This window comes from Hyperolius riggenbachi, chromosome 10 (assembly GCF_040937935.1).
Source record: "Hyperolius riggenbachi isolate aHypRig1 chromosome 10, aHypRig1.pri, whole genome shotgun sequence".
Lineage (NCBI taxonomy): Eukaryota > Metazoa > Chordata > Amphibia > Anura > Hyperoliidae > Hyperolius > Hyperolius riggenbachi.
Genome location: NC_090655.1, coordinates 150,098,801 through 150,115,291, shown reverse-complemented (window position 1 = coordinate 150,115,291; position 16,491 = coordinate 150,098,801). Strand labels below are relative to the sequence as shown.

The 16,491-nt window shown below is 44.3% G+C and overlaps 2 protein-coding genes across 3 annotated transcripts in view; one reads left to right on the top strand and one right to left on the bottom strand.

Moving 5' to 3' along the window:
• The window catches only part of LOC137536555 (poly(ADP-ribose) glycohydrolase-like), a 201,845-nt gene extending 195,817 nt beyond the window's left edge, over positions 1 to 6,028 (bottom strand). The window contains exon 1 of one of the 2 annotated variants that reach the window (XM_068258792.1): positions 5,657 to 6,028. In XM_068258792.1, the coding sequence (XP_068114893.1) occupies positions 5,657 to 5,804 (148 nt within the window). In that variant the 5' untranslated portion in view covers positions 5,805 to 6,028. The remainder of the gene's footprint in view (positions 1 to 5,656) is intronic. The other variant, XM_068258794.1, reaches the window with a different exon arrangement.
• The window catches only part of LOC137536557 (mitochondrial import inner membrane translocase subunit Tim23), a 48,261-nt gene continuing 37,786 nt past the window's right edge, over positions 6,017 to 16,491 (top strand). Inside the window, exons 1-3 of the mRNA XM_068258797.1 lie at positions 6,017 to 6,258; positions 7,257 to 7,315; positions 15,957 to 16,050. Of these exons, the coding sequence (XP_068114898.1) occupies positions 6,162 to 6,258; positions 7,257 to 7,315; positions 15,957 to 16,050 (250 nt within the window). The 5' untranslated portion in view covers positions 6,017 to 6,161. The remainder of the gene's footprint in view (positions 6,259 to 7,256; positions 7,316 to 15,956; positions 16,051 to 16,491) is intronic.

Sequence of the window (16,491 nt, the reverse complement as noted above, 5' to 3'; positions counted from 1 at the left end):
ATGGAACCACCACCATATTTTACTGTAGGTAGCAGGTGTTTTTCTTAGAGTGCTGTGTTCTTTTCAGGGCTGTGGAGTCGGTCCAAAAATCCACCGACTCCGACTCCTCAGTTTAGAATTCCACCGACTCCGACTCCTCTAATTTGCATATTACAATTTTGTTGATTAAAAGTATGTAACATGAAATTCGTCTCTTAACTGCCAATGCTTAGGAATTTTACAAGACAACTGAAGTGAGAAGGATATGTAGACTACTATATTTATTCCCTTTAGACTAAAACTAGTCCTTGGTAACAGTACTTGTAAAAGGTACAAACCGGAACAAAGAACATCTATCAGGCCCTAGGCAATGTAAGTGTGGGTACATGTAAGAGTGATGTGCATGTACTCTGCAGGGGAATGAGGAGATTCTTCCTCTATTACACATCTGAACATGGATCAGGCCTTAGGCAATGTGACTGTGGGTACTGTGGGTACTTCTTCCTCTATTACACATTCTTCATGCACAATCTGAACAAGGTTTATGGGTGACAGACAACACCTCTGTGTTCAATGTGCACAACATTCTCAGTGGATTCCCTGCAGCTCTGTGGAGAGTGCATATGTAGAGTATAGTACTAATGTGTAACAAAGTAAACCTGAGACAGATGAAATTTAAGTTTTATACATACCTGGGGCTTCCTCCAGCCGCCTTCAGGATAATCAGTCCCTTGTTGTCCTCCTCCACCACCTGGATCTTCTGCTATGAGTCCAGGTACTTGAGCCAGTCGGGCGTAGTGCGCATGCACACACTCTGCCACCAGGAGCATACTACACCTGTGCAGCACTATTGCGCAGGTGCAGAATGTTCCTGGCTGTGGGAGCGGCATGCGGCCGGACAGCGCTGACTGGCTGAATTACCAGGACTCATAGCAGAAGATCCGGGTGGTTGAGGATAGCGAGGGACTGATTAGCCTGAAGGGGGCTGGAGGAAGCCCCAGGTATGTATAAAACTTTACTTTTCATCCGTCTCAGGTACCCTTTAATTTGTAGTCACCAAACCAAATTTTAACAACATATCAAATTATTTGATTTCATCAGCAAAGGGAGTGCATACATTTGCATAAATCAGCATCAATGCAGAATTATTTCCATCTCATTGACCATCTCTATTAGTGACACAGCTACACATCAGGCTTTATTCCTACAGCATAATGTTATTTAGTATATATAAGAGATTCCTGTGTACACACCATATATACAGTCACAATCAGATATGTATATCTGACCTTAAAACTACGGGGACTGCTTTATTGAAGCAGCACAAGTAACTAATTTTGATTGGTTTATTTCATTTTTGTGGACTAAGCACAGCTATTACTGTATATATACATTATTTTTAATGACTATTATCTGAGAAATAGAACATTTTATCATATTTTCTATTTTAATTACAGTTACAAATTCATTAGGAGTCGGTGCATTTTTTCCCGACTCCGACTCCAGGCACCCAAAATTGCCCGACTCCACGACTCCGACTCCACGACTCCACAGCCCTGGTTCTTTTTCCTCCATGCATAACGCCCCTTGTTATGCCCAAATAACTCAATATTAGTTTCATCAGTCTACAGCACCTTATTCCAAAATGAAGCTGGCTTGTCCAAATGTGCTTTAGCATACCTTAAGCGGCTCGGTTTGTACTGTGTGCAGAGAAAAGGCTTCCTCTGCATACAGCACCTCCTTGTGTAAAGTGTGCCGAATGGTTGTATGATGCACAGTGACTCCATCTACAGCAAGATGATGTAGGTCTTTGGTGCTGGTCTATGGGTTGACTCTGACTGTTCTCACCATTCGTCGCTTCTATTTATCCAAGATTTTTCTTGGTCTGCCACTTCGAGCCTTAACTTGAACGGAGCCTGTGGTCTTCCATTTCATCAATATGGTCCTAACTGTGGAAACAGACAGCTGAAAGCTCTGAGACAGCTTTCTGTATCCTCCCCCTAAACCATGATGGTGAACAATCTTTGTCTTCAGGTCATTTAAGAGTTGTTTTGAGACCCCCATGTTGCTACTCTTCAGAGGAATTTAAAAGGAGGGAAAGACTCCCTTAAATACTCTGATAATAGAATTCACCTGTCAGTGGCGTAGCTAAGGAGCTGTGGGCCCCGATGCAAGTTTTACAATGGGGCCCCCCAAGCACTCTATACATTGATACGGCGCACCGAAACCTGCCAATGGCAACTACAGTGTCAGAGGTGCAAGAAGGGGATGGGGAACAGCTTGTTAATGATTACCACTATTCAAAGTATCTATAGAAGTGTTTATTATGACCACAGGACCAATAGAGAGCTAAAACTGTAGTTGAGGGAGGGCCCTTCGGGGCCCCTCTGGCCCAAAGGCAGCGATGCGGTCGCAACCTCTGCAACCCCTATTGCTACGCCCCTGTCACCTGTGTATGTAGGTCAGGGGTCACTGAGCTTACCAAGCCAATTTGAGTTCCAATAATTAGTTGTAAATGTTTTGGAATCAATAAAATAAATGTATGCACCTGCCTAATTTTATTTAAACAATTATTGTGCACTTTCTGTAAATGCAATAAACTTAATTTCACTTCTCAAATATCACTGTGTGTGTCTCCTATATGATATATTTAACTGACATATTTTATCGTAACAACCAACGATTTACACAGGAAAATCATGACGATTAACAACGTTGTCCAACTTTCGCCTCCCACTGTATATCAGTGATCTGCAGGCTCTTTTAGCCAGGTGCTCCACCCGGCCAGTTTTGGTGAGCACCCAGCCGTCATAGGCTCACCTCCTCCTCTGCTGTAAGCAGACAAGCATCGGCCCTGCATTCTGTCATCTCGCCCCACCCGGCTACTTTTTCATGCCACCCGGCTGGCAAAAATTTCGGGGAGAACACTGTACAATGTTTAAGTAATATTGTAAAAAAAACAAGCAATTATATTAATTAGGCTATATTCAGTAAAGTTCCTCTTTAAAGCTCGGTCCACACTTGTCGGGTTACAGATCGGATTTGTGTCAACCGGATCCCTTTTTTTCTGCAAACTGATTAGTTGACACGGATCTGATCTGGATGCCTATACACGTTCCGCATCCGTGATTCATCACGTCGGTACGTACGCGTTGGCTGCTTACACGTCTCACCGCCACAGCTTGTCCCGCTGCTCAGTCCCTTCCACAGCCTGGAGGCCAGCAGAAGCATGACTCTCCATAGGCTGCAACAGGCCAATTCTGCCTAGCAACAGTGAGAATTTTGATTGGTTCAACATGAGCCAATGAGAATTCTTTCTGTTGCTGAGGATTCCCATTGGTCTATTGCAGCCCAATGGAGAATCCCCATGCTTCTGTAAAATCAGGACTCTACGTTACATTTTCTTTCCATGCAAAGCAGATCCGTGTGTGATCAGAGTTTCTGCACAAGTGGAAATGGGTTTAATTTTTAACATAGGCTCCACTGCAAAGCTTTAATAATGTATCCCACTGATACATTTTTAAAGCAAGTGTGAACCAGCCCCCAGACTTTTTTTACTTTGAGGATTTTTTTTTTTTGTACACGCAAGGGCATGGCTATGGGGTTGAATGTAGCTTCTTCCTAAGCTTATCTTTACTGGACTTTTTCTAGGAGGTCTCTTGTATATACAACAATACTTTGTTCTGCCAGCATTCTAGATGCTGGTGGTTTTATATAAATGATTTTTGTGTGAAAGGGACTACATTTCAGGTAAACGGAAGACCAATTATTGTTTGTATCCACTTACAATGCTTGTAAGCAGCAAAGCCTGTCTTGAGAAAGTATTCTTTGTGGTGCGAAACAAACAACTACCGTTCACCTCCTTATCCTCCTCTGTGACACAGTATGGCATATGTCCAGTTTATGGAATTAATTCTGTTCCCATGAAATTGTATGGTGAGCAGTTATATTGTTAATTGAATAAAATTAAGTCTTATGACGAACGTACATTGAGTGCTCCATCAAGCTCTTTCCTATGCTAACAGTTGAACTTTAAAGGGAACCTAAAGTAAAAGGTATATGCAGGCTGCCATGCTGACTTCCTTTTAAAGGGAACCTAAACTGAGAAGGATATGGGTTTTTACTTTTAAAATAATACCAGTTGCCTGACTCTCCTGCTGATCCTGTGTCTCTAATACTTTCAGCCACAGCCCCTGAACAAGCATGCAGATCAGGTGCTCTGACTGAAGTCTGACTGGATTAGCTGCATGCTTGTTTCAGGTCTGTGATTCAGCCACTACTGCAGTCAAAGAGATCAGCAGGACTGCCAGGCAACTGGTATTGTTTAAAAGGAAACATCCATATCCCTCTCAGTTAAGGTTTCATTTAAACAATACCACTTGCCTGGGTGTCCTGTTGGTTTCTTTAGCTGCAGAAGTGTCTGAATCACACACCTGAAACAAGCATGTAACTAATCTGGTCAGAAACATCTAATCACCATGCTTGTTCAGAATCTATGATTAAAAGTATTAGAGGCAGAGGATCAGCAGGATTGCCAAGCAACTGGTATTGTTCAGGAGTAGTGTTCTGTCTTCAGGTTCCCTGTAAGTCCACCATCTGTTTTGGAAGTATAAAATCCTCTCCCATTTAGTACTTCCTTCGTGCTCGCTACAGTTCCGATGAACACAGCAGAACCAGGGTCAGATTTATACTTTTCACCCCTGTAGCTCAACATTACCCACCTTCCCATAAACACCTGCAAGAGTCAAACAGTAACTTTAAGCCTCATGCATACCCCAGATGAATCAATTGTACAGTTGTCCCCTTATGTCGCTTAACATCCTGCATAAGGGATATTTACGTTCAAGCACTGACCCGTGCTGAAATCTGCAACGTGCACCAGGCACTCATCTCCTCCAAAGAAAGATTGCATGCCACTTGCATATACCCAATCCCAATGTATCTGTACAGCACTCATTTCCCACTGTTTCAGGATTGAACTCAACCCTAATGTGCAATACTTACTGTATTAATAATGCATATGTATGGGCCTTTACTATTGAAGAAAAAATGAGATTAGCTGCTCTAGAACTAAGAGTTATTGATCTTAAGTCAGACTTCTCACTCGCATTTGCCTGTTTTTTTGTTTTTTTTCTGGAAGCCCATGCATGCACCCTAGGGTTTCGAACCTTCCATCTGTCCAGCTCAATGGTGCCACATGACCACTCCCCCTCTACAGCTGGACCTACTCATTCTCCACAAGGAATGGCCAGGGCAGGTGGCGGAGTTACCTTTGGGCAGATAAATGGGTGACAGTATTTGACAGCGAGCTAAAAACAACAGTAACTGGCTCTAAGCTGAAATGTGGAGCAGGTGCGGAGATTGAGCCTGTTGTATGCCAAAAAGCACAGAGCAAGGCAATAAGAAAATATTTATGACAGTATCATGCAACAGCTTGCGTAAAAATGGGCCAGGAAACCACCCCAAAACCCTCCTACTGTCCCAGGCTACTACCTACAGTGGCCATTGCACATATCTAGCCCTGAGCACAACGAGACAAGAAAATGAAAGTAGGTTTGCTGGAATCATTTCACTGCACAGACTGAACCAAGTGCTTGTAAGGTTCCAAATTAAAACGGAGCTTTATTTTAAACTAAAAACAGCTGACACGCTATGAGGATCAGCGCAGTAGGTTCACCTCTGTTCCCCACGGTGGTGCTGGGGCCCCGGCTTCCCGGGGGGCCCCTCTCTGCCTCCGGCTCCTGTCTGACTACTTGTGCTTCCTGTAGGCGTGCTCTCTTGCTGAGGGGTTCTTCTGTTCCGTCCAGCTCAGAGCCCTCACTCATTGCTGCCCGCACAGCGCCGTGTTAGGTCTCCTCATCATGAGCTGGCACACTACCCCAATACAACAATACAATCCAGCAGCTTGTCTGTCTGTCTTCGCTTCCCGGAGACTGCCAACTTCAGTGACGCCCCCTAAGCCTGTGCGCGTGCGCACTTCTGACATACGGCTGCGCACAAGGCGCATCGATTGCTGTTGGCTACACAACAAGACAGTACGGTGTCAGAGCCGTAAAGTGGGGCCTGTCGCTAAAGGGAAGTTGTAAGAAGAGAGCGTGGCCTGGCCGGAAGCGGTCTTTTTACGTCTTTTGCTGTTAGGTCACACGGGTGATTCGGAGACACGAGGCTGAGCTGCCGGGGCGATGGACAGTAACAACCACCCGGGCGGCCGGGGGGGACTCGGGAGCATATTTGGCGGCTCTCCGGGTTACTCCCATGCTGACCTGGCGGGAGTGCCGTGTAAGTATAAGGTGGTCGAAGGGTCAGGTCACCTCCAGCCTGAAGGTGGCCATAGAGTAGTAAATGGCTACCATATTCTACCTTCAGAGGGATCGAATCCTTCCACACATTTGGCTTAGGTTATTAATAGATTTAAGCAAGAAATGTATATAAAAATACAATTGGTACTTATGTATTATGCTGTCAACCACAGTTGGCAGTCTCCTGATAAAATAAATTTACTTCCCTTGTCAGATTGAATAAAGCTGAAAGTCTTGGCTTTGATTTGCACCAGGTTCCAAGTCTGTATGACGCAAGGTTCCCGAATTAGTGAGTGTTGGAGGGGTGCCCCTGCGCTTGGGTGTTGCTGTTACAAGGAACTCTTAACAAACGGAAGTGGTATACTGTTTGATGCAGAGCAACACTATGGGCTGTCAATCAAAGCTAGTCTAGTTGAAGGCAACCATGGCTGATTCCTGCTCAGGGTAATTTGGTTGCAACCACTAATTTGTAAGAAATAGGGCACCCAGCTGCAAACATCAATGCAACTGTAGTAAACTGTTTACTGTAGTAAAATTTCATGCTAAATTCTATGAAATGATGTGCAGTGTTCAGTGATAACTGCTCCATCTCGGGACGGATGTCGATCAGAGAGGGATCTACCTTTTCAGCATGTTGCCGCCTTACACGTAACAGATTCTAAGTAGAGGTGATCTGTATTAGCTGTCTCCCGCTGAGAACCGTCAAGACTCTCTAGAGCAGTGGTCCTCAAACTACGGTCCGTGGGCCAAATTTGGCCCACCAAGGCTTTTTCACTGGCCCCTAAACACAAAATGTATAACTTAAAGATGCGGGGAAACGCTGTGTATTCTACCGTAGTAGAAATGTGCCCTGACAATGTATTTCAGGAAACAAAATACTTGAGGTTGTGTACATGTGTATACTTATTATGTAATAAAAAATATTAAAGTGGCTACATATCTGTGATATAGTGGTAATAAAATGTTTTTCCTCTTTAGTAACAGGGATGAGTCCCCTTTCTCCTTATTTGAATGTGGATCCAAGGTACTTGGTGCAAGTAAGTGTTTTCATAAATCATAGATTATAAATGACCTAAAGCAGAATGTTACTCATTTATAGAAGTACAGACCCTTTGGGACTTGCATATTAGAAGTACCGTTTTTACAGGCTTTGTAGAGATAACTCAAGTAATATGGTTGGTTTCTATTGTAATGCTTTCATTTTAAAGAGACACTGAAGCGAAAAAAAAATGATATTATGATTTGTATGTGTAGTACAGCTAAGAAAAAAAACATTAAGATCAGATACATCAGTGTAATTGTTTCCAGTGCAGGAAGAGTTGAGAAACTCCAGTTGTTATCTCTATGCAAAAAAGCTATTAAGCTCTCCGACCAATTGGTCGTGGAGAGGGCTGTTATCTGACTTTTATTATCTCAACTGTAATTGAACTGTTTACTTTCCTCTAGCAGAGGAGAGTTTATTACTTCACAGACTGCTCTGAAAGACTCATTTTGAATGCTGAGTGTTGTGTAATCTGGGCATATTATAGAGTGATGCAATGTTAGAAAAAACACTATATACCTGAAAATAAAAATATGAGAATATTTTCTTTGCTGCTAATCTTCTAGTAATTATTCATAGTACACAACCAATTCATTATATCATATATTTTTTTTCGCTTCAGTGTCTCTTTAAGGGGAACATATACTTTTTGCTGAATGCAGAATTATAAACCAGTTGGACAGAATGCAAGTCCTTAAAGAGACTCTGAAGCGAGAATAAATCTCGCTTCAGAGCTCATAGTTAGCAGGGACATGTGTGCCCGTGCTAAAACGCCGCTATCCCGCGACTAAACGGGGGTCCCTTCACCCCCAAACCCACCCCCGCAAGACTTGGTCGTTCCTGGAGGCAGGGCTAATGGCTGCAGCCCTGCCTCCAGTCGTGTCTATCAGCGGCGCATCGCCGGCTCTCCCCCGCCCCTCTCAGTGAAGGAAGAATGAGAGGGGCGGGGGAGAGGCGGAGATATGCGCTGACAGACGCGCGGGGGGCAGGGCTGCGACGGTTAGCCCTGCCCCAACCAGGAAGCGCTCCCCGCTGCACCGAGGGGATTTGGGGGTGAAGGGACCCCCATTTAGCGGCGCGATAGCGGCGGTTTAGCAGGGGCACACATGCCCCTGCTATCTATGAGGTCTGAAGCGAGATTTATTCTCGCTTCAGACTCTGAACCTGAGGTGGCAGAAAAAAAGTTAAATACCATATTTTTCAAACTATAAGATGTAGGTTTAGAGGACAAAAAAATGGACACAAATATACTAAGCCTTGTGCATTCAGGTGTGTCTTATGGATCTTATCCCCCCAAGCTGTCTATTGAAACTACACTGCCCTTTATAAATGGTAGTGGGGGGGAATTTCCAGCAGCAGCCGCCTAATCATCCCTGTCTCCCTATTTATTTTGGTCCTAAGGAACTCCTCCCCAAAGCAAAGTTGAAGGGAGTGTAAGGATGCCAATTTAAAGTGGATCCGAGGTGAACTTTTACTCATTGCACAATTGTGTTCCTTTCCTAGGACATTCCTCAAGCCAAATACTTTTTTGTTTTAATACTCTAATGCCCTATAAACTAAATAAACCACGCCCACAGGTTTTCAGAGAGCCTTGGCAGTAGCAAGGGTTCATGGGAGCTCAGTCTGGGCAGGAGGAGGAGGTGGTGTTACTAGCCATAGATTTCAGAGGCGAAGGGGGGGGGGGGGGATTAGGTTTCTTTGCTCAAGATGCAGATAAACCTGCCTCTTTGTAATGTTTACAAACAACATGGCTGCTGTCATTGTATCACAGGAAGACATAATCATATTCTATTAAAGCTGTTTGCAGCTAGATTTGCTGTGTAAACCAGCTAAACTTTAGATAAGATATATAGACAAGTTACTTGTTGTAGTTAGTTTTTCATCTCTGATCCGCTTTAAACTTAACTCTTATGAGTACTCCTCTCATGATTATAGCAGTACTGAAAGTTTGAGCATGTGACATCATTTATTTTACTACAAAAATTACCAGATCCACCCTTAGTTAAAGCGGACTTGAACTCAGAACATTATCTCTGCTCTAAAAGACGCACAACAGCATAATAACATTTAAACAAAAAACATTTTTGTTTCAGCTGATACAAGTTTTATAATAGATCTGCACTTTCTACTTCCTGATTCATGGAAGCAGACATATTGCTAACAAGCTGTAGTTTCAAATGAGCTTATCATCCTAACTAGGGTCAGTACCTATTAAGTAAGGAGTTCAAGGCAAGACTCCCTAACACTGCAGGGTGGCCTATTGATCAGGGCTGTGGGTTTATTACAAAAATCATCCAATTCCGACTCCTCAGTTAAACTACCAACTCCGACTCCAAGGACCCAAAATGGCTCCGACTCCTTAGTCTAAGGGCTTGTTTCCACTATTGCGGTGCGGAATCGCCTGGATTCCACCGCTGATGAAATCGCATGCGGATGCGATTTCCCATGCGTTTTTGCCGCGAATTCGCATGCGAATTCGCATAGGTGAAGGTATATGCGATTTTAACCATGTCACTGCCTGTGTGAATTTACATTGGTACCTATGCGAATTCGCATGAAAATTCGCATACCATAGCAGCATGCGAATTTCCTATTAAATACATTAGCGGCGATTCCACTCGCAGGCGAATTCGTTGGCTCTTTTGTGCGTTTTTTTACCGCTGAAAAAAACGCACCTCAACAACGCTACAGTGGAAACAGGCCCATCCACTTGCATTACATGTGCGAATCTGCATGCGTTGGACGCATGCAGATTCGCGATAGTGGAAACGAGCCCTAATGCTTAGCATGGCTTTGGATTTGGTGCAAAAATCATCTGACTCAGACTCCTGACTCTGACTCCTCAGTTTATGAAACCAACAACTCCAGGTACCCAAAAATACTCAGACTCCACAGCCCTGCTCCTGAGCGCGTTCCAGTGGCTGCAGCTCTTGAGTGATTGGAGTCCGACAGAAAAGCGCTATACAAATCTGCCAATTTTTTTTTTTTTTTTTTTTTGCCATTAGGAAGTCAAGTGACACGGGAGAGATCAAATTACAACTTGTGATTAGACACAAATGAGGGGGAATTAAACATGCTAAACTCTCTAAATACATACAGGGTGCGTTTCTCTGTTTTCCTTTTGTGCTGTGCTAGAGTTCAGGTCCACTTTAAAACAAATGGTATACAACATGGAGGGCTCCTTATTAACATGCACACATCCACACCTGCTCTAATAACAAACTGACATCAGAAGTCACTGCACGCGTTCCCATCCACGTTTCGGGAACGCGTGCAGGAGGCAGACACGCACGACATCAGACGGTGCATAGACTGTGCTGTCTGATGTTCACACTGCTTACGTTCCGGACCATTCCGGTCCGGGAACGCATGCTGCACGCATTTTTTGCTGAAACGCGCAGCTGACCCATTCACTTCAGTGAATGGGATCAGCCACGCAACGCATACAAACGCGGATGGCGTGCATTTGTATGCGTTGCAGTGTTCTCCCCAGAAATTTTTTCCAGCCGGGTGGCATGAAAAAGTAGCCGGGTGGTATGCGAGCTGCGAGGGGGGAATGCAAGGCTGATGCAACTCTGCTTACAGTATAAGGAGGAGAATGAGGAGTCAAGGCAGGTGCTCCTCAAAATTAGCCAGGTGAAGCATCTGTCTTAAAGAGCCTGGGAAGAACACTACAAATAGGTGTTACAGTTGCATTTCATGGGGAGACTGGTTTGGGCATCACGGTGGTGTAGTGGTTAGCACTCTTTCCTTGCAGCGCTGGGTCCCCCGTTTGAATCCCAGCCAGGGCACTATCTACAAGGAGTTTGTATGTTCTCTCAGTGTCTGTGTGGGTTTCCTCCGGGCACTCCGGGTTCCTCCACACCCTAAAAACACACAGATAAGTTAATTGGCTCCCCCCTAAATTGGCCCGAGACTACAAAAAACACTTCATGATACATACACAGACATATGGCTATGGTAGGGATTAGATTGTGAACCCCTCTGAGGGACAGTTAAATGACAAGACAATATACTCTGTACAGCACTGCAGAAGATGTTAGAGCTATATAAATACCAAATAATAATAATAAGGGGTTAAAACAGAAACGAGTCAGCAGCAGCCTCCATCCATCCCCTTCAAGTCAGCTAATCTAAATTGCAGGTCAATGCAGTCATGTTTGGTTTATCAGGTCCCCTAGCTTGACAGCTCCCTGTCCTCTCACAAGCTGAAAAATCAGATTAAAAGTGCTCCTGCTGGTTAGAGGACAATAGCAGAGATCTCATCCAGTGGAAGGGAGATCATTACTTATCTGCAGAGTTTACAACTTCTCCCCTCCGCATCAGAAGAGCTTGTGTGTTGAAGTCAAGCAGCCGGAAAAAGGGGGCGGGGCGGCAGAACTCCGTGCCCTGCCTGATCATGCGAGTCAGCCTCGGAGCTGCCTGGAGAGGGACTGGCTGCTGACATTCATGCAGCCAGCCCAGGGCAGAGGAAACACAATGTCCGTATTTGCTGGGGAGTGAGAGTCTGCCTGCAGCCCCAGGCTCTCTCCCCAGCCTCAAGTCACACAGCATTAGCCTGCCAGGATGTGTATTCCGACGGCTGCTTTGTCTGATCGTGCTGCCCAAGTACCGCCCCTTACAACCCGCCCAGCCAATCGCAGCTCCACTAGGAAGGTGAGGTCACCCAGGCAGAGGAGCGCTCCTGCACTGTAAAGCGATGGCTTTTGCTACAGTGCCCCAGCCGAGCGCTGATTGATAGCAGGCTATGGGGCGCTCCTGCCTGCAGATTACAGCAGTGACATTTGCTAGCTACGGAGGTGCATACCAACAGGCGGGCGGGGTTTCAAAACACCCGGGCGGCCCGCCCACCTAATTAAGCCTGGGGAGAACACTGGTTGCGTTCCGTAAGCAAGGCCGTCAGCGTCTGCAAATGTGAACGTGGCCTAAGGCCCCATTCACACTTGAGCGCTTTGCCAGCGATTTCGGCAAAACGCTCGCGCTTTTGAAAGTGCTAGTGTAATAAAACCCTATGGGCCCGATCTTACTTGGCAATTTGCACTAATCGCAGCAAATCGCCCAAAAACGCGAAACGCAAACATGTAGCCTGCACCATTTTCATGCAATTTCCCGTTGATTGCGTTTCAGTGCTATAGAAGTTCTAAACGTGATCGTGGAGAAATCGCTGCACTGTCCAGTGATTTCCCCCCCCCCCCCCCCCCCCCGCGTGAAATCGCAGAAAAATCACTCCCACAAAACGCCGGCAAAAAAATCACAGGCGTTTTGCGCTTCTAAGTGTGAATGGGGCCTCAGCCTATTTAGAGCTAGTGAACTTATTGGATATTCCTGTAGATAGTGACCAGCACATTGTTACAGTTGCTTCCTAGTTTGAGTGGAACTCAATGGGTTACCATTGGATGGAGCATGTGAATGTCCTCTGTGGTGATTGGCTGACGACTCGCCACTGGTTAAGAATCAGTAGGAGCTCTACTTCCTTTGTCCCGCCTGCAGTAGCATCGAAACTACTAGCAGAGTAAAATGAGTGGCTAGAATCTGATTGGCTCATACCGGCAGAGCTGCCTGCTTGAACAGGAAGGACGCATAAGAGCACAGTGGCATAGTGGTTAGCACTTTTGCCTTGCAACGCTGGCTCCCTCGTTCACATTCCAACCAGGGCACTATCTGCACGGAGTTTGTATGTTCTCCCAGATAAGTTAATTGGCTTCCCCCTAAATCAGTACTAGACTGCGATACATACACAAAATAAACATAGGATTATTGTAGGGATTAGATTGTAAGCCCCTCTGAGGGACAGTTAAGTGGCAAGACAATTTATTCTGTATAGTGCTGCAGAAGATGTTGGCACTATATAAATACAAAATAATAAGAGGATTAGGAGCAGCGGGGACCTGTTCTGTGGCTGGAGACGAAGAGGAGAGAAATTGGAATATGCCGGCTAGATAGGTAAGTGCTCCGGCTGTGTGTGCTGTAGACTCTCCACTTACTGACCTGTACATTCGCATTATAAGTCGCAGACTCCCCCCCCCCCCCCCCCCTCCCCGCCCCCCCCCTCCACACACACACACACACACACACACACACACACACACACACACACACACACACACACACACACACACACACACACACACACCTACCTTTGAGGGAGAAAAGGTGTCCTATAGTCCGAAAAAATGTTATTTACTTAGGTACAAGAGGCTTCTCGCGTTCTCTTCCCCACCACATGGGCCCTCTGATCATATACAAGAGCTTCTCTGTCCCAACTGGTTTATAATGCTGCAAAAAGTATACATGTCCCTAATTTGGAGAAATCACTTCTATTAATGTATATAAAAGTTATTTATTATGACTTTTACCTGATAAATACAATAAGTTATAATTTTTTCTTTTAACTAAAGTTGAAATTTGTTAGGAGTCTGTACTCTTTTAATGTCTCCGACTCCACAGCCCAGATGGTTGCCTTAGCCAGGTCCTACCTAGTACATCGTTGGGCAAACTATGGCTTGGGGGCAGGATCTGGCCTGCCAAAAGAGGGCCGTATTCCTTCTCTCTTCCTGCACAGTTATGATTGATGCATAATGACGCAAGCCAGCTAATTGGAAACCGCCCAATCGCAGTTTACAGCTGTCAAGTGCTAATATTAAAGTGGACCTAAACTCAGAACTCCTCTCTGCTCTAAAAGATATACAGCAGCATAATAACCTTTAAAGACTGTCAGGCATAACATCCATCATCAATTCTCTATTACAAACTGTTAAGTAAAAAAAAAAGTTCCTAACAAGGCAATTCAAAAGTTTAAAATCAATTTCACTTTTTTTTTTTAAATAGATTAGTCCCCATACCCCCAAGCTCTTTTATCGTATGCTTGGGCACAGAAGAGAAGTTGTAATGCATGCTAATCAAACCTGATTGGCTGAAGCCTCTGTCCCTCACCTCCGTTCCTCTCTGATTGGCCACCTTCTTTTTTGGTAACTTGCAGCTACTAGGACGCAGGGACGGGGCCGGAAGCTTTCCTCTGTCACTGTCCTTGGCCACCCTCCTGTTGTGTGCCCCTCTCTGCACTCCTGCCATGTCCCCCCCCCCCCATCTCCTCCCCGCACTATTACTCAGCAAAGCAGGGAGGAGTAAAAGCAGTGCGCTCAGACTCTCCTCCATAGGGTTCCACATGCTGGAGTTCCTGTTTATACACTCTGCGCTACCACCGGCGTTATTGCAGAGTGTATAGACGGGAACTCCAGTGCCACCATGAGCAGATGAATCTGCGCCCACTGCCTTTATTACTACCCGCTAAGCTCTGTAATAGTGCGGAGAGGAGATGCGAGGGGGTGAGGCGGATGCTGAAACCTGTGGGACCCAAGATGGCCCCTGCCATGGACAGAATTCTGGCCAGTTCACTATATAAAATACATTGAAATCAAAACGTGGACAGTGCAATACATCTGTTATGCAAGTAGAGCAAGTAAGTATCTACTTAAATGACTTTTTTTTTTTTTTTCCCTGGCATAGTATGGCTAATAGTTGCACTTTGTTACAGCTGATACACATCCTAAAATAAATTTGCTCAGTTTCCACTTTCTGATTCATGGAAGCAGACATATTGTTTACAGCCTGTGCTTTCAAATGGGCTTATCTGCCATATCCAGTCATGTGACACAGGAGAGGATCAAATTACAACTTGTGATTAGATACAAATGAGGGGGAATTAGTGGATCTGAGGTGAACTTTTACTCATTGCATAATTGTGTTCCTTTCCTATTGCTTATAGGGCATTCCTCACACCAAATACTTTTTTTTGTTTTAATACTCGAATTCCCTCTCTAAATACATTCAGGGTGCATTTCTCTGTTTTCCTTCAGTCCTATGCAAGAGTTCAGGTCCTCTTTGAAAACTATTTGAATTTTATCCCGATCTCCACGATCCTCTGTCCAGATCGCAGCATCCCCGAGGTAGGATACCTACAAAGGTTTTGTAGTGTTTATTGTCCAGCGCTGCGTAATATGTTGGCGCTTTATAAATACAATAAATTAATAAATAAATAATAGTGGATATACCATAAACCTTTATTCTACATTGTTCGCCTCCAGTTAGATATAGTACTGCAGTTTACAGCTGCTATCTCCACAGCGGTGTCATGTGACCCACCATAGTACATGCCAGCGTGTCATGGGACACTGCTGTTTTCCTGGACATTGGGTGAGGGGCCGGCTTCCACTTAGCCGGCGTGTATTATGCGCCACTCGCATCTGTGCAGGAAGGGAGAAGAGGACTGCAGCCCACAATTGAATGTTTGCCCACCCCCGGTCTAGTGTGTGTACAAGTCTGTGTGCATACCCTTTTTTTCTTTCTTTATTATTTAGTCAAATGTACTGAGAGCAAGGTTTAGTAATGCCGTAACCGTTGACACTTGATTATTATATACTGGAATCAACTTTTTTTTTTTTTCTCTTCTGACACTGGTAGCATAGTTGAATCTTTGTTTTTTTTTTTTGTTTGTTTGTTTTGTTTTTTTAATAACAATTTTCTGGGCAAAGAATTTTATTCTATCTGGGAATAGTGTTTTTATCAAAATTTGATAACTGTAAATTTGTATGCTTAATTATACACTAGAGAATCCCTAATAAATTATCTCTTCTTAGGACTCAGATGAATTTATTTTACCTACTGGAGCAAACAAGACTAGAGGAAGACTAGAGCTCTCCTTTTTCACTATTGGGGGATGCTGCATGACAGGTTTGTAAAACAGCTCCATTAGAACCCATCAAGGTGACATTGACCTCCTTTATTGCTGTAGTATTATGCCAGGCAGAGCATCCTCTTTGATATTTTCAGAAACCATTATGATCTGCTGTGATTGAGAGCTTCTTCAATTCTTCCCTTCTAGCAGCTCTATGGAAACAGTAGGAGGCACCCTTGTTTGGATATAATTTCAAGGTATATCTATATATAAATATATAACTATATAACGATGTTCGCCTTCCTTATATAGGGAGACTTCCAATTTTGTAAAAGATATAATTATTTTATTGGTAACAAGCACTTCTGGTAACAAGCACTTTAGACTGAAGTGCTTGTTACCAATAAAATAATTATATCTTTTACAAAATTGGAAGTCTCCATATAGAAGGTAGGCGAACATCGTTATATAGTTATATATTTATATATAGATATACC